The sequence below is a fragment of the Microtus pennsylvanicus genome, chromosome 9, assembly GCF_037038515.1.
Source record: "Microtus pennsylvanicus isolate mMicPen1 chromosome 9, mMicPen1.hap1, whole genome shotgun sequence".
Lineage (NCBI taxonomy): Eukaryota > Metazoa > Chordata > Mammalia > Rodentia > Cricetidae > Microtus > Microtus pennsylvanicus.
This window is the reverse complement of record NC_134587.1, coordinates 23,303,470-23,324,966: the sequence shown is the minus strand read 5'-3', so window position 1 is coordinate 23,324,966 and position 21,497 is coordinate 23,303,470. Positions and strand designations below refer to the sequence as shown.

The 21,497-nt window shown below is 42.7% G+C and overlaps 1 protein-coding gene across 4 annotated transcripts in view; it reads left to right on the top strand.

The window, feature by feature from the left end:
• Positions 1-21,497, top strand: part of Gpd2 (glycerol-3-phosphate dehydrogenase 2) — a 134,857-nt gene that overhangs the window by 19,353 nt on the left and 94,007 nt on the right. For all 4 annotated transcript variants that reach the window (XM_075985181.1, XM_075985179.1, XM_075985180.1 and 1 more), the window contains exon 2: positions 17,872-17,981. In XM_075985181.1, coding sequence (XP_075841296.1) covers positions 17,880-17,981 — 102 coding nt within the window. In that variant the 5' untranslated portion in view covers positions 17,872-17,879. The remainder of the gene's footprint in view (positions 1-17,871; positions 17,982-21,497) is intronic.

Genomic DNA, 21,497 nt, shown 5'->3' with positions numbered 1-21,497 from the left:
TCACTGAATCTTCATCCTGAGAATCTCAACACTGAGCCTGGCGGTGGTCGTGCACGTCTTTGATCCCAGCACTTGGATGAGAGAGGCAGGCAGATAGATCTCTGTGAGTTCGAGGCCAGCCCTGTCTATAGAGTGAGTTCCAGGACAAGCTCTAAATCTATACAGAGAAATGCTGTCTTGAAAAATCAGAAAAAAAAAAATCTAAACACTTTCTCTAGATTACCTGGCTTGGCTAGGCAGGAAATCCACTTGTCTTCATCACCCACCAGCAACTAGAGTTACAGACACATCTTACTATGCCTAGTTTTATGTGCTAGGGATCCAAACTCCATTTGTGTGTGTGTGTGTGTGTGTGTGTGTGTGTGTGTGTGTGTCTGTGTGTCTGTGTATCTGTGTGTCTGAGGTGGGTTTCTCTATGTTGGAGCCCTAGTTGTCCTGGAACTCACTTTATAGTCCTGATTGGCCTTGATCTCAGGGACCTCCCTGCCTCTGCCTCCTAATCGCTGGGGCAAAAGACACTTGCCACCACACCTGGCCAAATGTTGGTTCTTCTGCTTGGGATGCAGGTACATCTCTCCATTCCCAGTCTTGTTTTTTTTCTTTTGTTTTTTGTTTTTTTGTTTTTTTGGTTTTTCGAGACAGTGTTTCTCTGTGGATTTGGAGCCTGTCCTGGAATTAGCTCTTGTAGACCAGGCTGGTCTCGAACTCACAGAGATCCGCCTGCCTCAACCTCCCAAGTGCTGGGATTAAAGGCGTGCGCCACCACCGCCCCCAGTCTTGATCTTCTATTCGAAGAAACTGAAGCCCAGAGAAATCAGGTGTCTTTGCTGAGGCTGAGCTTTAGGGTGGGGTGAACAACTCAGGCCACAGGCTCCGTGGAAGCACTCAGCTGCCTCAGAACATACTCTCATAACAAAGCATACTGTTGGCAACTGCCAAGGTAATGGCCCAGGGAGTAGGCAGAAGTGCACTGGGTGAGGTCAGGCCTGAAGGTCACCGCACTGATATTGGAACCTGGAGCTTTGACAAGAGTCCTATTAGAAATGCCATTTTACAAGTCACTTGCCTCCTGCCTGCCTCTTGGTTAAGAGCATGGGCTCAAGCTACGGGCTAAGTCTTTTGGATTAGTTTTGCGGTTCCTTCAGCGGTATCTCAGAGTTTCTGGCTGAGGAGAGGCTGTTGAGTCTAAATTGCTAATGTGCTCTGCTGATTTCCGTCCGCTGTGTGACTTGACTGACAACAGTGCTCGCCTCGCCCACTGGGGTCTGGCGAATTGAGCTGCTCAGTCAGAGTGTTTTCTGAGCTGGAATTGAAATGCTGGGCCCTTCAGTTGCCAGTGTGACGACAGCGCTCAGGCAATTGACTTCCGCTCTTCAGTCTCCAACTGGGGGGAAATTATGAAATGAAATGGGGGAGAGGCCGGGCATTTTCCTCGTCAAGATTCAAACCTATAGAAATAAGTAACTGTAATTAATCCTATGCCGGCTCTCCTTCCTATTAAATCTGCACTTAACTGGGTCCCTCTGTTTCACACGGCAGTGGCACTTCCTAGGCTGCAGGTGCTGTCCTGGGTCCCTTCCTCTGTTGTCATGTGACCTGAAACTCTTCTCCAATACATGTCCCAAATCAGTTCAAGTTATGAGTAGTGTGTGTGTCTATGGGAAACCTGCAAACAACCCAGGCCTAGGGGGACTAGATATGAAGACGGCTTCCTCTGTGGGTATTGGAGAGGCTCTCTCAGCCTACCTGTTCTCTGCACCAGCCTGCCACACGAGTGAGAGGGACAGCTTTTCACATATGTGAGTTCAGTAGGTGTTTGTACTCAAGACAATCCTGGAAGTGTGGGTTTTCCGTTTGTAGATACTGTTTTTGATTTTGGTTTGTGTGTTTTAATTTATTTCTCGGGGAGGCTCTTCATTTTTTGTTTCCCTTTCCTCTTGTGCCTCCTTTTCCATACATTTTCCGTGTTGATAAACATGGCTGTTTCCTACTGAAAACAACAAGAACGACAACTGCTTTTACATACACTCTTTCAGCTCTCTGCTCCCCCGGGTTCCTGGTACGCAAATGCTCTGCCACTGAGCCTTACCAGCCGATTCCTTCTTGAAACACACATTTCATCAGAGCACTGTGTGCTTAAAACCCTCCATTGACTTTCTGTCTCTGTATTGTCAGAAGGAAAACCTTGCCAGGAGGAGGTCATGTGTGGCTTGGCATCTGTCTGTCTTTCTGACCTTGGCTGGAACCCACTGCAGGCACCGCTTGTCACAGTCACGGTGGCCCTTTGGCATACCAGAGAGGTGGAGCCCGTACCGGCTGGGTATCTTTGCTTGCCTGTTGGCCTCTTGCAAAAGCCCTTCCCTCAGGATCTGTGGGCTGACCTCCCCTCAACTGTGTTTTCCCAGATCATGCTCGCAAGCACTTTATCCAGCAGTGATTCCTTCACCCTGCCACTTACTCTCCAAACCGTCACTCGTTTTACTTTTCAGAGCACTTGCCATGTAAAACATATCCAATTTCAAACGCTGCTCCTATGTTTATAAAACACTCCCAATCCGTGACAACACAGGGGCCCTCTGCCCCCAGAGCTGTTCTGGGGGTCTAGCAAGCGTTCCGATCTCCCAGCGGCCCTCCACCTGCTTTCCTCATTTGGCCAGATGGCTCAGGGATACTTTTCTGAATATTTGGTGGAATTCTTGCTTTGTTTATATTCTAAGAACTTAAGATTTTTGTTTCCCTTTGTGTGTGTGTGTGTGTGTGTGTGTGTGTGGTGTGTTTAAGTTCTAGAGTATAGCAAGAGCAAAAATTGCTCATATTATGAAAATTGGACTCACTTTATCCTGGAGGCACTTGAATATATTGAAAAAGACTTCAAGGGAAAATATATTGTTCTGACAGTAATTCAGTCATCAGTTATGTTGAACATGTACTCGTTACATATGTATGTATGGCACTTTTCTATAAAGAAGTGTTGGTTATACATAATCCTGTTTTGAATCTGTTTTGTATTTTAAAGATACAGAGTATAAATGTAGGTATAGTTGTGCCATTTGGCAAAAACGTTGCCTAGAATTAGGATGACCTCTTTACTTTGCCATACAAATGAATATGTTGATTCTGATGAGCTGATCTGATCTGTATATGTGTGGTTAGAAGACAGCTTTGCATTATCTACTCTAACAAGTGAAAAAAATAGACTTCTTTAAATTCGTGTGAGGATAGAAAAATGTTCTGATTGTTTCTGGAGCAGAAGCAGAGGTTTGCTGTCTTATTTTCAGGATAGTGTGGGTCTATGTAGCTGAGGATAAAAACTGAGTTGTGTGTATGTATATGCTTTGAGATAATCTTTTGTTGTGCCTCTCTCTCTCTCTCTCTCTCTCTCTCTCTCTCTCTCTCTCTCTCTCTCTCTGTGTGTGTGTGTGTGTGGTGTTCTAGTTAGGGATAGTGTTGCTGTGATGAAACACCATGACCAAAAGCAACTTGGGGAGGAAAGGATCTGTTTGGCTTACTCTTCTTTGTCATAGTCCATCGTTGAGGAAGTCAGGGCAAGAAGCTAGAGGCAGGAACTGATGCAGACAGAGGCCATGGAGAGGTGCTGCTTATGGACTTGCTCCTCCTGGCTTCCTCAACCTGCTTTCTTACAGAACCCAAGGCCTTGAGCCTAGAGTGGCACCACCCGCAATGGGATGATCTTCAGGATTTCGCCTACTTGCATTTTCCACTAAGCCTAACTTGGAATTCTTCATCTTTATAAGAGCTGTGGTTAGTTTGCTGTATATGTATTGTGTACAGCAAAATCCACACGTTATTTAACCTAGAGCAGGAGAAGGGACAGCGAGAAATGTTAAAGCCAGAGGTTGAATGGCTTGGTGGTGCAGGCCTTGAATCCCAGCACCCAGAGGCAGAGATAGGTGGATGTCTATGAGTTTGAGACCAGCCCGATTTACAAAGTGAGTTCCAGGACAGCCAGGGCTACACAGAGAAAAATCAAACCAAACTGGGAGAAAAAAAAAAAAGAAGAAGAACAAAAAGAAAAAAGGGCAGAAAGTGAAAGTCTAAAATGCTAAGATGCTGCTACGTAGCGTCTTTCATTGCTTGGAACTATTTGTTTATTTTTGGAACACAGTTTTAGCTAATTTGGCTCTTGGGTTTCTAACTATAGTGATGTTGGAAGTACTTAGAGGGCTTAAAATTTAAATTATCATCAGTCTGATAGTTTGGGTTTTTTTTTTTTTTTTCCGAGACAGGATTTCTCTGTGGTTTTTTTTTTTTTTTTGGAGCCTGTCCAGGAACTAGCTCTTGTAGACCAGGCTGGTCTCGAACTCACAGAGATCCACCTGCCTCTGCCTCCCGAGTGGGATGAAAGGAGTGCGCCACCTTCGCCCGGCCAGTCTGATAGTTTGGAAGAAACAGAAAAATCTTTACAATGCAGATAAAGGAAAAATTGAGATCGGACACTGGGCTGTCTAATGAAGATACTGATAGTGTTGTGTTTTCTACTGTTGCTGAGGCACCCCTGTATCATAGCTTGTGTATAGTGATCAAAGGGAGAGGGGGCGGGATTTATTGGGCCTGGGGAGATGGCATTCACATGGTAGTTCATAACTCCCTGTAACTCCAGTTACAAGCAGTTGTGATCTGCCTGATGTGAGATCCAGAAATCGAACTCAGGTCGGTCCTCTGCAAGAAGAGTATGTGCTCTTGAGCACTGAATCGTCTCTCCAGCTTCTTAAATGTTTTTTTTTATTAGATTAATTTGCGTGTGTGTGCACTTCTGTGTAGATCAGAGAACAGTTTGCAGAAGTTAGTTCTCTCCTTACACCTGAGGGTCCTGGGATTAAATTCACGTTCTCAGTCTTGGCGCCAAGTACTTTCACTCACCGAGCTATCTTATCAGGCTCCGCTTCCCCCTTTTAAATCAAAGACGGCCTTAGACTCTTGAAGAGAAGCCTTTATCCTCTGTGCTCTAGGATGTTAGTTTCTACTGCCCCTGTTGTTAGCTGTGTAATGTTCATACCATACCCATGCGTATCTCATCCTGGTGACCAGACTGCCTTATGTCTATTTTTATGCTCTCTTTTTAGGGTGTGTGCCAGACCTCATAAGGGAGAAAAGGAAAAAAATCTGAAAAGAGGATTAGGGGCGAAGCCACATGGGGATGGGGTGGGATGAATAAGATCTTATGACCTATTTTATTTTAGCCAACTTTTTTTAAAAATTTATTTATTTATTAAGGATTTCTGCTTCCTCTTGCTGTGCAGCTTAGGCTAGTCTTGAACGTATGGCATTCCTTTTGTTCAGCATGCTTAGTCCTAGGAGTACAGCCTTCTGTAGCTAAGATGACTGAGATGGAACGAACAACATTGTTCATAATTTTTGCTCAGGTGAAAGGAAACTGAGTGTTTTCTCGGGCAAGGGTGAAGGGGCTTGAACATTCAGACAATGTTGTACTGCTGCACATACTCTTGAATAGGCTTATTGTGAGCAACCATTTTTTGTCAGTCTCTCGTTTTCTGATAACTGTTTCCTTGAGGATCAGACATTTTTAGGAAGTCTGATCACTTTACCAAAAACGATACAGAACAAGATTCCTGTGACTAGTGCATTTTCTAAACACATCTATTGTGTGTGCAGCCTAAACATCCATATTTATACTTGTAGACCGTTGATGTGCAGAGCGAATCTGAATGTCGATTTTAGCAGGCTATAGGGTGCAAATAGGTACAATGTGGTAAGCTCTGTTCTCCGGGATCATCTCTATTGAAAGCAGCAGAGTGCCTGGATCCTCACTCCTGCAGATTTCCTGGCTGCAGAATTATTCTTTAATTCAGCTTTCATCCAGGGCTTAGGCTGAAGTATTTGTAATAGTGGTGTAGTAAATCGCTATTTAAACAGTTTAGCTTTTTACAGTGTAAAAAGTTGGCTGAAAATACTAATTATGATACGAACCCAAGTGTGGCCTTTTGGTTTGTTGTTTTGGTTTTGGAGACAGGTCCTCACATAGTCTAGGGTGACCTGAACCAAATACATAGCTACGGGTTGCCTTGACCTCCTGATTCTCCTGCCTGTACTTTTGTCAAGGGCTGGGATTACAGGTGTGTACCTCTTTTGAGACAGGGTCTCACCATGTAACTCTCTTGCCTAGAACTCACTGTGTAGTTCAGATTGGCCTCAACCTGTGGCAATCCTTCTTTCCCTGTGTCTTGAATGTTGACCCTGTACCATCACAGTGACCTAGTTTTATAATGTGTTTTAAAATTATGATTATTATTAAAGATAGGGTCTCCTATCGCTCAAATTGGTCTTAAGCTTTCTATAGCTGTAGATGACTTTGAACAGATTTTCCTGCTTCCTCCTCCAGAGTTCTGGGCTAACAAGGCATGTAACCACTAGGCTTGCCTTTCCATCACTGATGTTCAGTGAGCTCAAGATTTTAGAAACGAACTCCTAAGGTATAGTTGTGATTTAAATATGTAATCATAATTGGAATACTTTTTAAAAACTGATTCAGTGGTAAAAATAATAAAAGAAAAAAATCAGTTGGCAAGGATATTAGCCAGCCTAGGCTACAGAGTGAGAGACCATGTCTCATAAAAAGCAAAACATAACAGAAACCAAAATACAAGAACCTCAAAATTAATCACTTAAGTATGTAAAAAAAAAATCTTCATTTGACTTGCTCTGTACTTTTTTTTTTTTTTTACAACATCTAAGACTTTTAGGAACACATTTAGGTATATAAGGAAGTAGACTGTTTTCTCAGGAAGCTGCTGTTCAGTAGCTGCGACTGTCAGTCATTACAGTGCTAATGAATTTGGATTAGAGGCTTGATAATATTGCAGAGTGAAGACAAACATTTGTACTCCATCGTCAGCACACAGTACTTTATTCTGTAACAAAATAAATGGCTTTTCTCAGCTATGAAAGCAGATCCTGTACTGCCTAAATAAACTCCAAAAAGTGGCCTGTGCTGTCAAATGGTGCCTACTGTTCCCCAACCACACAAATATGCTTAAAAGAGACAGGGAATCACGATTAAGCAAATTTATGTGATTTCTAATCCCTTTATTTTAAAGGCGGAATTGAAGTTTCTTTTGTAGTGGTTGAATACTCTTTTTTTTTTTAAATCACACTTCTTAACATTAAGTGAGGAGTTTCTTGTCAGGTGATGTGCAAAAATGAAAGTTTATTTACTTTTATATCAGCCTCCTATTTACAGAAGTTCTTACCTTCATTAGCTTTTGGGATGGCCGTTTTTTTTTTTTTAAGAGCTGTATTCTAGAGTTTTACATGTTAGGGTCATTTTATGTTAGCCTTCTCAAGACTGCCTTAAGTTACAGTTCTAGGACTATAGACAGTAAATATTAATTGTGTTTTTCTTTTTAGTTTTATTATTATTATTTTTGAATATGAATGCTTTGTCTGTGTTTGTGTGTGTGTGTGTGTGTGTGTGTGTGTGTGTGTGCATGCTAAATGTATATATGCATGGTGTGTCAGTCAGGTCCCCTGAAACTGCAGTTACAGCCAGTTGTGAGATCATATGTTAGTATTGAGAGCAGAACTGAGGTCCTCTGCATGAGCAATAAGTGCTCTTAACTGCTGAGCCATTTCTCTAGCCCCTGAACTTTGCTTTTAAAATGAACTTAAAGTGCTCAACAGATTGACTTCGTGAACTGTAGTTCTTTATGATTTTTATAACAATTCCATGGAAAGCAGGTAGACCATTTTGTTATAAATTAAACTATGGTCATTTGTACTTAATATAAATCTGTTTTGTTGAGATGATGTAACATACTTTATGTTGGTAATTATCATATGCTCTTTAAACTTTTTGAAAGTGGAATCTAGGAACAGGAAAGATTTCCTTCAAACCTCTGGGCCAGGCTGACTCTAACTCAGTGACCAGGAGAAAGGGGACCAGCCACCGGCTAAGGATATTAAAACACTGTGCACTTGAGAATGCACCAAGGGTGAAGCATTTCCGACGGAGGTTGCTATTGTTTATTCCATGGAATAAAAATGCACACGGTGAGAGTGAGAAGCCAGAAGCTCTGTCTCCTGAAGAGAATTGTCCTTTGCTCAGAATCTCCCAGCATGCCTACTTCAGCCGGCTTTGCCAGTCACTTCTGCAGATACTGTAGGCCCGACTGGGTGCTGTTTTGCTAGCTCCATGCTGCCTCTACCTAGCTGCTACTTGCTATTGGTTTTCTCACGTTTACTTGCCACATACCTAACAGACTTTCTCATTTGAAGCAAAAGCACGACTGCCTTAGGTCACTCTCCACACTGAAGAGATTTCTCGTGCTTCTACAGTGGACTTCTTGAAAATAAGGAAATAAAATAAGGGGTCAATTCATGTCTTAGTTCTGTGTGCATTTTCACAGGACACAGTGCGGCAATTACTTTGGAAATACCATGTATTTCCTACCAAGTTAGATGTTAAATAACAAATGTCCATTGAGCAGAATCTACCTGTTCCCCTAAGACCTCTCCTTTTTCAAAATATTTTTATTTTAGAGGAATTTGAAATAAATATTTGTTTAATTGTTATCATACTGTGTATTAACCTATAAAAATTGCATATTCAAGTTTTTGGTATTTTCTTTTTAAATAGGCTTTCCGTTGGCTCCCTTAGCTGTTTTTCTTCTCTCTCTCTGAGACAAGGTTTCTGTGTGTAGTCCTAGCTGTCCTGAAACTTGCTCTGTAGACCAAGTCTTGATGAAGAGATCTGCTTGTCTCCGCCTCATGAGTGCTGGAATTAAAGGCATGCACCGCCACTGCCTGACCCCCTATCTTTTATTGACTTTTCTTTACACCATTTGAACTCTGACAAGCTCTGGATGCGGCTGGAGCCTTCACCTTGCCAGTCTTTCCCCCGGCCAGGCTCTGGGGCCCCTGCTTTTCTCTGAGACTGGAGAGAGGTTTGGGGCTAGCCTCATTCCCACTCATCTGGAGTCACTGTGGTTTAGCTCCTAAAATGATATAGCTGACCCAGTTTTGTCTGGAGAGATTTGCAGAAAGTTATTTCAAAGTCCTCCCTGGCTGAAGCATTTTTTTTTTTTAATTTCAAAAACTTTAGAAACCTTTTGAAATTTATTTCCAAATGTCATAAACTTTTAAAAAGTAACACATTTATCCTAAATATATGTGCATGGGCAAAAGTAACAAAGAAGGACGGGGCTGCAAAAATGAACACATTAAGATTTCAATGCAGGATTCTGCACGTACGTAGTATAGCATAGGTAGGAACTGCAGTGACTTCGGCAGTCTGTGTATAGGTTAAGATCAAGCAAGGTCTAGCGTAGCCGCCTCATTTCCATCCATGCTGAGTAGAAACCCAAGCAATGGATGTCAGACTAGCTTTTCAGTGAAGTGGTAGGGCCAACTTTCAGTGTCAATCAGTCATTTTAATATGTGTAAGGGGATCTGTTCCCATTTCATGGCAGCTAAGGTAAATCAGACATAGAAATCCCTTGTTTTTGTTCCTCCTCTTTCTTTATTAATATCTCTGTCAATACTTTTCCTCTCTCTCTCTCTTCTTTTTGTGTTGGGTGGGTGTGAGCCTTCTTGGCCTAGATTTTTCAAAGTAGATTGGATGTAAAAAGTTCTGCTTTTTCCTGAAGTAGTCCTGTTGTCAGTGAGGGTGTGGAGGTATGGGACACAGTCCCGTGAGGCAATGGTGCAAACCCCCCTCTTCTGCCACAGCCTAGCATCTCATCAGCCGGAACCTGAGGATACAGGATGGTCTCAGTTTCCGCAGCTTTCATGTATCTTGTGCTACCAGGAGAATGCTTTGCTCACTGACTTCTGGAAAGCTTTATCTTTGTTCTCTGCTATCATGCACAGTGGTGTGTTCTTTAGAATTTGCAGCTCCTTGTCACACACACACACACACACACACACACACACACACACACACACACACACACACTTTCGAGGGTGACCCAAGGATAGGCATCTACTGTTTTCTCAGAACTTGATGCATTCACATCTTTTTTTCTTTCCTTTAGAGTCGTGTCTTAGGAAGTACTCTGGCATTCATTTTCCAACCAGTCTTCTGCGCTTGGGTTGCTGCTTGACTGTGTCAGCACTTCACCTGTGTGTTCTGTGTCTGAACCAAAGGGAACTTCTCTCTGGGAAGTTAGGATAATCAAGAGTTCACTTCCTTGCAACCTGCCAAAGCTGGCTTTGCTTTTGCTTCCCTATAGTCTCATCACTTGGGAGGCAGAGGCAGGAGATGAGAAGTTTAAGGCTAGCCTGTGCTACAGTAGACTCTGTCTCAGAAAACAACAAACAACAACAAACCCTAAATAAAACCTCTCTAGTTCCATGTACCCAGAAACCCTGCCATTGTTTTAGCATGGGTAACTGGAAGGGAAGATGCTTCTATTTCGCTGTGGGTTGTTGTCAGTCTCTAGGGTTCTAGACATACTGGGCAGGATTTCCTCTGAGGAAGTGCAGCAGTTTAATTTTGTAAAATTCACATACCTTTTTTTTTTAAGTCACTGGATTAATATGTGGTTGGACATGTGGGTTGGGCCCCTGACTTGTGCCTCTCATGGGTGTGACAGTGTGACATGACTCAGTGGGATGAGGGGGTGGCTTTCCGGGCTCAGATGCAAACTGAGAGTGAAGTGTGGGGGGCTTTGTGCTACCTTTGGGCCTCCTTGTGTGTTTAGTTTGTGAGTGGTAGTAAGATAGTTTGTGCTACCTCTGAGTTATGTCCTGGGGATCTTATTTATAACTGAAACGCCTTGTGTGGCTGGGTTTTTCAAGATAGGCAGTCAGAAGGGCCTGGAACGTTTTGCTATCTTGCTGGAGAACCCTGCCCCCAAAAACTGCAAGGCTGGTGGTTGGACTACTCTCCTTGCTAGACAAGAGCTCCACCACCAAGCTCCATCCTCAGCCCTTTGCCTTTCAAGGCAGGGCTTGCTGTTCATCTGGAGCTGGCCTCCTTCCTGGTCCTGGGATGACAGGCACACACTGCCACACCCAGCCGAAAGTGTCCTTTGAACTGTACTGTTCCCACGCACTGATAACACTTGGTTGGGATGCTTATTCCTGCACTGGCTACCAAATCAACCGCTTGAGAAGTTCTCATTTTTCTGCAGTTAGTGGAGAACAGGGAGATTAGACACTCATTGCTGGTCAATGGGATTGCTTTCTAAGAGTCCAGAAAGAGGACAGTTTGTCAACAGGTCCGGGGCTTCTCTCAGGGAAAGAGATAAATAGAGTTTCATGAAATCTTTCTTATGTTACCGTTCCATCTTGGTGAGTGCTGAGAGAGAAGATTAGAGGAAGATCTGGAGGAGAGAGTAACATGAATGCTAAAGATAGAGAATTCTGGTGGTTTTATATTTTTCTTTCTTAAGTTTTTTGTTTCATGTATTATTATTATTATGTGTGTATGTCTACAGCGTGTCGGTGTGCTTGTGGTCATGCATGCATACAGGCGAGCACAGACCACAGCCGATGTGTGTGGGAGTCTGTTCTCTCCATCTTAGGATCTGGGGGACTGAACTCAGGTGGTAGGTCCTGTGCAAGCTCTTTCACTACTGAGTGTCCTTGCTGGTTCTTTTGCATTTCTCAGTTGGTGGCTATTGCTTGCTTTTGAAGGTAGATGTTTGATTAAGTTGTTTAAAACATATGATTTAGCTGGGATGGTGATCTTGCCTTTGAGTAGGAGGACACAGGCCACGGACACCCAGTGACTGTTTTGAGATGTGCTTCTCATGTTGGTCAGAGTGACTGCCGTAGTGGGAGTTCTCAAGGGATGACTAAGCACTCAGTTGAGCCGGACAGACGGTAAACTCAAACAGTAGCCTGGAGGCTTTGAGAAGTGGCCGCTGTGGTTTATGTCTGTGAGCGCTCAAGTGGCAGTTGTGATGTTGAGTTCTAGGCGGATGTTTCCCAAGCCAGTACCCTTAGCTGATTACTTTGGTGACCCTTTTATAAGTTTAGGATGAATATAACGAATGCTTTTGCTTTCTCCAAATAAGTGGGGCTGAGAGATGGCTCGGCGGTTAAGAGCACTGGCTGTTTTTCCAGAGGTATTGAGTTCAATTCTCAGCAACCACATTGTGGCTCACAACCAACTCTAATGAGATCTGATTCTGGCCTGCAGACATACATGCAGACAGAACACTGCAAATAAAATAGTTAATAAAAGCTTTTTTAAAAAAAGGAAAAAAAATTAGTGTTGTGATAATATTTCAAATTTCCTCAGTTCCAAACTGGTCTCCTTCCCTGCTTTGGTCTGTTTGTCTTTCTAGATCAGTACCACTGGGGCCAACCCCCAGCTTCCGGGACTGTTCACCTTACATACTTGTTCTTGGCCACTTCCTCCTGTCATCATTGGTGAGATCTTGTTGAGAAATTTGGGATTTCTCTGTGGCCACATTTCCCAAGGTTGCCTTAAGCCAGGCTCATTCACCTCCCACAGGGACGGTTTCACTGTCAGCTTATCTTCTTCTTCCTCATAACCTTCTGCCCAGAATTCTACTGTAAAGAGAGGCATGCATCTTGAGGCAGATGCATGTGTGAGCGAGGACCATTTTGTTGAGGCTTGGCCAGCTGAGCTAGTCTTCTTGGAAGAATTAGAGTTGGGACATGCCAGCACGGGAGCCAGTCCTGAGTCACTGTGCATGTGATTTAGTTCACAGTCCAGAAAACATGGACGTTGAGCTGTGTGATAAGCTAGTTAGTTTTATGTTTCTACCATTTTCTCTTGGTGGTTTTCTTGTACTTTTAATGCCCAAAGTGAAGATTTATCAGTATTTTCACCTCTGTCTTCGGTGGCAGGGAGACAGAGCTCTGTACTTGATGTCAGTTGCTAGAAGAGTTCTCATGGGCTCCCCTGCTCAGGGAAAGCAGAATCCAGGGTAGATCTTTGAGACAGGACCTTTGAGTAGGAAAGGATTTCAGAACAATTCAGAGTGAAACACGATTACCTTAGTCAAAGGACATAATGTCAAACCAAGTTTACTAACTCAGCAGAGTTTAGACGTTAAGTAATTTTTAAAATTTGGAAAAATATGAGTTGGTTTACCTTTAAAGAATTTTCTTCAAAATTAAAAAGATACATTTTTATTTTACGTGTATGAATGTTTTGCCTGGGTGCATAAATGTGCGTCACACACATGCCTGCTATCTACAGAGGCCAGACCACCTGAAAGAGGAGTTAGACAATTGGAATCGTTCCCGTAGGTGCTGGGGAACCAGGCCTTCTGCACGAGCAGCACATGCTCTTAACTGCTGAGTCATCTCTCCAGACCCTTGAAGGATTTTTATCTGGAGATAAAATGTTGAGGTTGTTTATGAGGTGCTTTGTTTAGATTTATGAAGAGAGAGGAGCAGTGATGCAGTTGAACTCAGGGCCATAAACATCCTGACCTTGGGTGAGTACAGTTCAGTGATACCATCTTAGTCTTGAGGATAAACCCTCTCTCTGATCTTTTTGAATTTTAGGTTGTGTTGAAGTTTCTGGTAAGGCAGGTTATGAAGTGGGAGGCTGCTGTCTTTCCTTCCTTCTTTATTCCTTTTTCTTTCTTTTCTTTTCTTTTCTTTTTTTTCAAGATGGTTTCTCTGTGTAGCTTTGGATCCTGTCCTGGAACTCACTCCTACAGACCAGGCTGGCCTTGAACTCACAGAGATCCCCCTGCCTCTGCTGGAATTAAGGCGTGTGCCACCACTGCTCTGCGGGAGGGTGCTTTCTATTCCCATGCCCCTTTCATTTCTCCCGATATTCTATTCTGTCTTTATTTGATAGCTTCCTAGTTGAAGCTTTTATTACTTAAAATATTATTTTGTGTATATGGATGTTTCCCCTGCATGTATGTCTGTGTACCACTTGAGGTTCTGGTGCCCAAAGATGGCATTTGGATTCTCTACCCTGCAACTGGAGTTCAAGAAGGTTATGAGCCACCATGTTGACCCCAGGAATCAAATCCTGGGAGAGCAGACAGTGCTCTTGATCACTGAGCCATTTATCCTGCCCCTTCTAATTACTTTAAAAATTGATACTTGGAAATCATCTTTTCTTTGTAACCACGGTGAGACCTTTTCCCTTATAAGGTACTATAATGGATACATGTCTGTGGTGTAGAGGTGGTTTTTTTTTTTTTGCTTTTAAATATATTTCTTTGAACATTAAAACAAGACACTTGCTTTATTTGGCCCTGGGCTATTGGTAGATACTGTGCCAGGGGCTCCATCTATGAGAGTATATGTATGCCGGTGTGCCTGTGTGTGTTGCGGTGGGTTACAGGATAACCACAGGTTTTAGCCTGTACCTTCCAATTTGAGTTGTGGCCTTTTGCTTTTCCTCCTGCATACACTTGGCTAGCTGGCCAGTGAGCTTCTGGAATAATCGTCTCTCTCCATGTACCATCTCTCTGCAGGAAAGCTGGGATTATAGACACATGCTACCAGCTTCTGCCTTTTATGTGGGTTCTGAGATTTGAACTCAGGTCTTTATGCTTCTGAGGCAAGCTCTTTGCCCATTGAGCCATCTCCGCAACTGAAGCTAGATGTTTTAAGGTAAAAAGTAGTAAAGCACTCTCTGAATGACAGCTGTTTGCCATTGTGACTTTTTTCCCCTTTTTCTGAAAGGGTCTCACTAAGGAGACTTAGCTAGCCTGGAACTAATAGAGATCCTCCTGCCTTTGCCTCCCAACTCTGGGATTAAAGGCGTGTATGACCACATTCAGCCCCATGTCAACATTCTTAATAAAAACCAAACCTATCAATGCTGATTTTAGGAAAACAGGGTGAGATAGTGTATGTTTTAGACTTTGGACTGCCTGTGTGTTTTTTACTCATTACAGGTGACTGGGTGACCTTATAGAAGGATTTGATGATAGTAGAAATAATCTTCATTATTGTTTTTTAAGTCAGAGTCTTAGTAGAAACAATCTTTTAATTATTTCATAAAATTATAAAAAGATAATTACAGTAAAAGTTATTGTTAACTCCAATGTAATGTGAATATAGGTTTTTGTTAGTACTAGTAGGTTATTGAAAATAATCTTTTGCAAATTTTAGTATAGGAACGTTAAATTGAAAGATTAAAATTAGTTACGTAGGAGAGCCACACTTTCGGAAGAACCAACCCCACGCTTAATTGGCTGAATGAATGAACACCTAATGCTGAGACATTCTCATTGACTTACATGTCCCACCCCACAGTTGACTTGATGATGTGTGGTTTCCTTTGTGAGGTCATGAATGACATTATCAGCAAGACAAATAGTGATACTACCCCAAGTCAACCAGCCACCACACTCATGTCCGATGGACCATCAGGCTTCTGTCTACATGGGGTAGGCATGTGCATTGTTTAGGATCTGTCCCAAGTTGATCAAACTAACCGTCTGATAGTGGGCTGTCCCAGGACCTCCATCCATGATTTCTCTTGTTGAGACAGGCATCCAGGTGAACAGTTGTCTCAGCACCTTAAATAGTGTAAGGCTGTGGCAAATGGGTGTCTGCTCTTGTGTGCTTTCGACATTTAAAGACGATAAGGTTTAGCCTAAGGGTAACTGAATGTTTGACTTCCGTAGTGAGCACGCACAGGATCTTCCACAGTTTGAGCAAAAGTGGATGGTTATGTAGGGGAAGTGTTGGTGGTGGCAGAGGTGGAGATGCAGCTCCACATTGCTCAAAACAGCCTGCAGAGTTCCCGCAGACTTTTAGGGATCCTGACTCAAGTCAACACAAGATTCCTGGCTTTGGCCAGAAAAGAATTTTAGTCCTAGTCTGTGTGAAATAGAGTTGGAGTTGATTAAAACTAGAAAAGTGCTCAGGGAAAGAACACCCAAGAGCCTGGATGTGAGCTTCTCAAAGAAGAATTAGTTTATTACAAGACATTTTTATAGATTTTTAAGCACAGAGGTCAAGGGAGAGAAGCTCAGGGAACGGATAAAAAACACCCAGGTGTGGATATGAGGCCCTTAAGGAGTCTCTTGTCATTAACCCTATTTTGGTGACTCTCAACTTATATCTCAAAAGACTGCTAAGAAACCTGATTGTCTCCTCCCTCTCCCCCTTCTCTCTCTCTCCCTCTCCTGAGAAGTGAGATTGTAGAGGGCTCTAGAGGTTTCTTGGACAGGATTACAGTCCACAGGTGAAACCAAAGGAACAATGCTAGGAAGTTAGGGCATGTAACTGTAAGTGGTTTTGGTGAGATTGCTGGAAAGTTGCACATTTACAGCTAGGGAAGGATGCTTTAAGCAAATGCTGATTGAGCTGGAATCTTGATTCTCTGCTGCTGAGGGGCTTCAGCTATTTCCAGGGGAGGGCTCCTTTTCTTTCCTGTGTCCCCTGGGTCTTTCCTGTCTTTCTAACTTGCAGCAACAAAGATAGTAAAGAAGAGACCTTCAATGTCAGGGCATTTATAGTTAATATATTAATGTATTTACTATTTATATTAATATTTCTTAGATAAGAATGTTAATAATAGCAATAAAAAAGCCATGTTGGAATCTTGTCATTTGTAAAGGAGAAAGGAATGAAAAAATTTAAGAAATGCCAACTTCTATTTTAGTGTATAATTTATAGTATTCCCAAATGAGTTCTCTGTAGAATCTAGTTACCAACTCTACTGAAATTCTTTAATTTAGGAGAGTAGAACAGATATTTTACATCCAATATGGGACCCAACATATTTACATTGAACTTTTTTTTCTATTCTAAGTTAAAACTACCTTTAATCTTAGCAAGCTCTTGAGTTGCTTCATATCAGTAGAGCGTAAGTGAGTTGTTCAGACAGGTCTGGCCACTACCCATCCTGGAAGATAGGGTAATGGCTTCCTTGTAAGAGGTGGGTGTGCCAGTTGCCTTAGTGGAGGGAACGGTTTAGGCGGGTCAAATTATTTTCTCCTAAGTTAAAAAATAAATAAAGGTGCTCATGGAGTGTTATTCTTCTATGTTTAACAGAGAAAAAGTAGATCAGAAGACTTTGGTGGGATTTTTATTTCTTGTAATGTTTTTGGCATCCAACGGAGTCTGAAAAAATTTTAAATCTTAAAGAACAGAACTTTTTTCTTTCTTTCTTTCTTTCTTTTTTTTTTTTTAAATCCCAATCAATCCAGTCATTGAAAACCAGGAAAAAGAAAGCTCGCACACAATACAGCACTTTATTTGGCAATACACTGTGAACACAAAGGAGTCTTCTCTTTGACATTGCCACCACGTTGCTGGATAGAAAAACTTTTCTCTATCCCCCACCCCCTTTCCTTGTCTTTTTTTAAAGCTCCTCCAACAAAAGGGGTTACAGGAGGTTAAGTTAGCATTTTGTTAGAAGAACAGGGCCTGGTGTCTGCTGACCACCTATCTGTAAAGTATCCACCGGTCCAGTGACGGAGGTCTCAGCACATTGGCTTTTGGCTTCCAGAAGGATTTCATTAAGAAGGGAAAACTCCAGAAAGTCGTCTCAGAGTTTAAATTGAACCCTGAAGCAGGCCTGAGGTCTTTTGTCCCGTAGAGTGACCCAGGACTTCCACCAGTTTCCCGTGTGGAGTGGATTAGCAGTGGAACAAATCTGCAAGTACAGCTTATAGTTTTGTCAACTCCACAATGACATTTCTTTTCACAGTCCTCTTGACTTTATACTGTTTAAATACCCTGAGTTGTCTCTTAATTTGCATTTCTTTCTTTAATGCCCGTCAGCTCTGAATGTAACGTTTACATAATCAATTTCCTCGTCCTGGTTTCTTGGATTATTGCTTTTGAATCGTGGTATACCCATTGGCATGTTAGGAGTCTTCTAATGTCTTTGTGTCTACCTTAATATAGCTTCATGAGCTGTACAGTGTCTTATTAAGATTATTTTACAATGAAATTAACTTATTTTCTTTCTATTTTTCTTTGTAGGCTGAGCAATGGCATTTCAAAAGGCAGTGAAAGGGACTGTTCTTGTGGGCGGAGGAGCTCTGGCCACTGTTTTGGGACTCTCTCAGTTTGCTCATTACAGAAGGAAGCAAGTGAGTAAGCGCATGAACTGGTGGGGAAGCGTTGATGCTGTGTGTGCTCACGGCTGTCTGTAGGAATTACTCTTAAAGTTCCTCAGTTTAGGGGGCTGGAGAGTTAGCTCAGTGGTTAAGAGCACTGCCTGCTGTTCCAAAGGTCCTGAGTTCAATTCCCAGCAACCACATGGTGGCTCACAACCATCTGTAGTAAGATCTGGTGCTCCCTTCTGGCCTGAAGAACAATGTATATCTAATGAATAAATAAATCTTAAAAAAAAAAAAGTTCCTCAGTTTAAAGCGACCCTCAGAATACTGCCTTGTGATGCCCATGAACTTTGAATGCCCCGTGTTTTCTCAAAAGCCTCTGTCTTGGCTCTTTGATTTTTAAAAACTGCTTCATTGATTCATGCGAGGGTTTGTTCATTTAGACTTTACTTTGTTCAGTTCATTGAGATGCTTGGGTGCTTATTTGCTCCTGCCAAGTTTGTCCTATTAGAAGGCAGGAGACTGGGAAAGGAAGTAGAAAAGCATTATATTCCTCCCTCTCCTCTCTCTCTCTCTCTCTCTCTCTCTCTCTCTGACATGCTTTCACTGTGAAGCTCTGGCTGTCCTGGAACTGTATTTGTCAGGCTGATCTCAAACTCACAGAGATCCACCTGCCTCTGCTTCCAGAGTGCTGGGATTAAAGGCATCTGTCACAGTGCCTTTATATTTCTTAAAGGTTCAGTTACTTACATAACAAGGACATCATCTCATGTAAGGAGTGGAGTTCAGTGTGGGACACTCCAACTGTGGGATTAATGTGAACATTCTGAAGACTGTTCAGTTCCCTTTTATTTTTTTCTTTGTACCACAGCCATACCTTCGTACGGTTAAGGTTGAGAGCTGGAAATGATCTCATTGCAGGGTTTGTTTTCTTCGTTTTGATCTCCTGTTTCTCTTCTCCTGTGTCATTTGGGCCAACAATCCTGTTTCAGGAGGAGAGCAGGAGGGAGAGCTTATTGGCAAGGCCAGCTTGCTGTAAACGCCTCGCCATGTCCGTGGCTACTTTTAAGCCACACGCTTCTCTACATATTCTTGTTCTTTGTTTCTTTATGTTAGAAGGTGATAAAACCAGGCGTACTGCTTGGAGGTTTCTATCCTGAATCAGAAATACCACCTCAAAAACACATATTAAGAAGAATTAACGTATTCCCTCACAGTTGCCTTATCCTTACCGTGAATAAGCACCTCAGATTTTTTTTTTTTTTCCCGGACAGACAATGTCTTACTCTTTAGGCTGGCAGGTCTGGAACTCAGACAGCTCTTGCTTTGTGCTTCACAATCCTCAGCACTCAGGAAGCAGAGGTAGATGGGTCTGTGAAAGTTCAAGATCAGCCTGCTCCAGTAGTGAGTTCCTGGACAGCGAGGGCTATGTAGTGAGACTCTGTCTTGAAAGAAAAAAAGGAAGGAAGGAAGGAAGGAAGGAAGGAAGGAAGGAAGGAAGGAAGGAAGGAAGGAAGGAAGAAAGAAAGGGAAATGTAATTAGGCAGGGATTACAGGCCTGAACCACTGTGCCTGCCCAGGGCCCCAAACTCATTCATTCATTCATTCATTCATTTATTTATTGCATTTCTTCTTAAAGCAGAGAGGTATTGGAGAGACTGTGTCACCCTCTCTTTTCTTTCTGAGTCATGGGCACTGGACGCCAGGGCTTCCTAGGGTGTGTGTTTCTCAAGAGCAAGTGTGAAAGATGCTGCTTCTGCAGAGGCTATTTCAGAAGCCTGGGACTTGGGCATCAGGGATTAGATTACTCCTCTCGTCTTCCCCCTACTCCCAGGTTATCTGAACCGAAACTGGGAAATGCCAGTGCCAAAGGTCATGATATCTAATAGGTGTTGCTAAATTCATATGTGGCTTATGTCTTTTTAACCATAGTAAACCTGTTTTACTCTGAAGTTTAAAGTTTAATGTTATCCCGAAATATTAGCTGTTCCATCTTTTGTAAATTTGTTTTTTTTTCTTAACTGATCTCACGGAATAAATTTGTAGTAGTGCTCCTGAACAGCTGAGTCAGGGCTGTACTTTAGAGAAGGAGAGCATAGCAAGGGCCTGCTGTTCTCTAGAGTGTTTGCCACTGTAGCCCCTCACGTTAGGCAGCCTGACTGTCCTAAGAGCCCAGGGAAATGGGGACCAGCAGCTTGAAGTCATTTATCATTTTAAACTGACTGCTTCTGTTGGAAAAACAAACAAACATAGCAAAACCCCCCGCCACAGGCCTACTGCAGTCAGTGAACTGCGTAGGAAACTTGGATTTCATATACTGCATTTTCAGGGATTCCTGGCCCTTTAAAGACACTACCTTGACCCTAAATTGGAGATGGTTGGGGAAAGGTAGACAAACAAACTCCTGAGAGAGGGAACAGTTTATTTTAGTGGCTGACTTGAAATGGCCACAGGCCACCTGTAATAGAGTTCTCTTCTCCCTCAAAGTGTGTGTCAGTCAGAGCCATTGGATGTGTGTGTGTTTGCGGGAGATGATGACTGACTTCAAGAGTAAAGAAAGAAACAGAATCATCTGCCCCTTGAGCCTTGTGTGTTGGCTACATCTTTGTAAGGCTTTTAGATGTGCTCGTTTTCCTGCGGTCTGTTGTAGGAAGTACTGCCTCATTGGACAGGTGTGTTCACCTGCTGTCTCCATTCCCCGCCTTTGCCTAGGCCTAATTTTCTAAGATGGTTCAGACTGGAAAGTAGCTGCCTTTTAAGTATAAACCAGAAGGCTTGGGTGTGGTGAAGCTCACCTTTAATCCCAGCACTTGGGAGGCTGAAGCAGGTGGATCTCTGTGAGTTCGAGTCCAGCTTGGTCTCCATAGTGAATTCCAGGACAGCTAGAGCTGAGTGGTGAGACCCTGTCTGGGCGGTGGGGGAGGGGGGTGTTAGTTGGTGTTGGAAAAACACGACATAGTGATATCCTAGGGTACCATCCATTATACTTTAGGTCAACCCATTTGGCCTCATCACTGAATTCTGTCTCCCTGGTCCTGGCTTGTGTATGCACCTCGGCCATTCCCAGCATAGAGCTTTTGTCTCAAAATACAGGCAAAGTATTGAGTGAAATACAAAGGGGTAGACTCTGAAAAGTTGGTAAATCGTTAAAATGTGCTTGGTGTTATCTGTGTGGGTTTAGGTTCTGGCCATCTCACAAAGCCTTTTTTAATTAGTTAAATTAGCTTGTATTCGCATGGACAAATAAGAGGAAAGTGGCTGTTTAGATTTTAGAAAGCTTCTTAAAGGGGAAACAGTGAGACTGAACAAGATTCGGTTTTATTTGTCTTTAAGTCAATTACTTGTCTCAGGAAGTGGCTGGACAGTCATTTCTAGAAGACAGGTAAAGCATGAGGTGGTGGTAGTGACTGACTTCACAGAAGGCCCGCCTTTTTTACATGTATTTGTTTTTGTGTGTATTTATGCACATAAGTGTACAAGCATGCACCATTACACAAATGTGGATATTGTAGGACTCCCGTGGGTGTCAGTTTTCTCCTTCCTGAG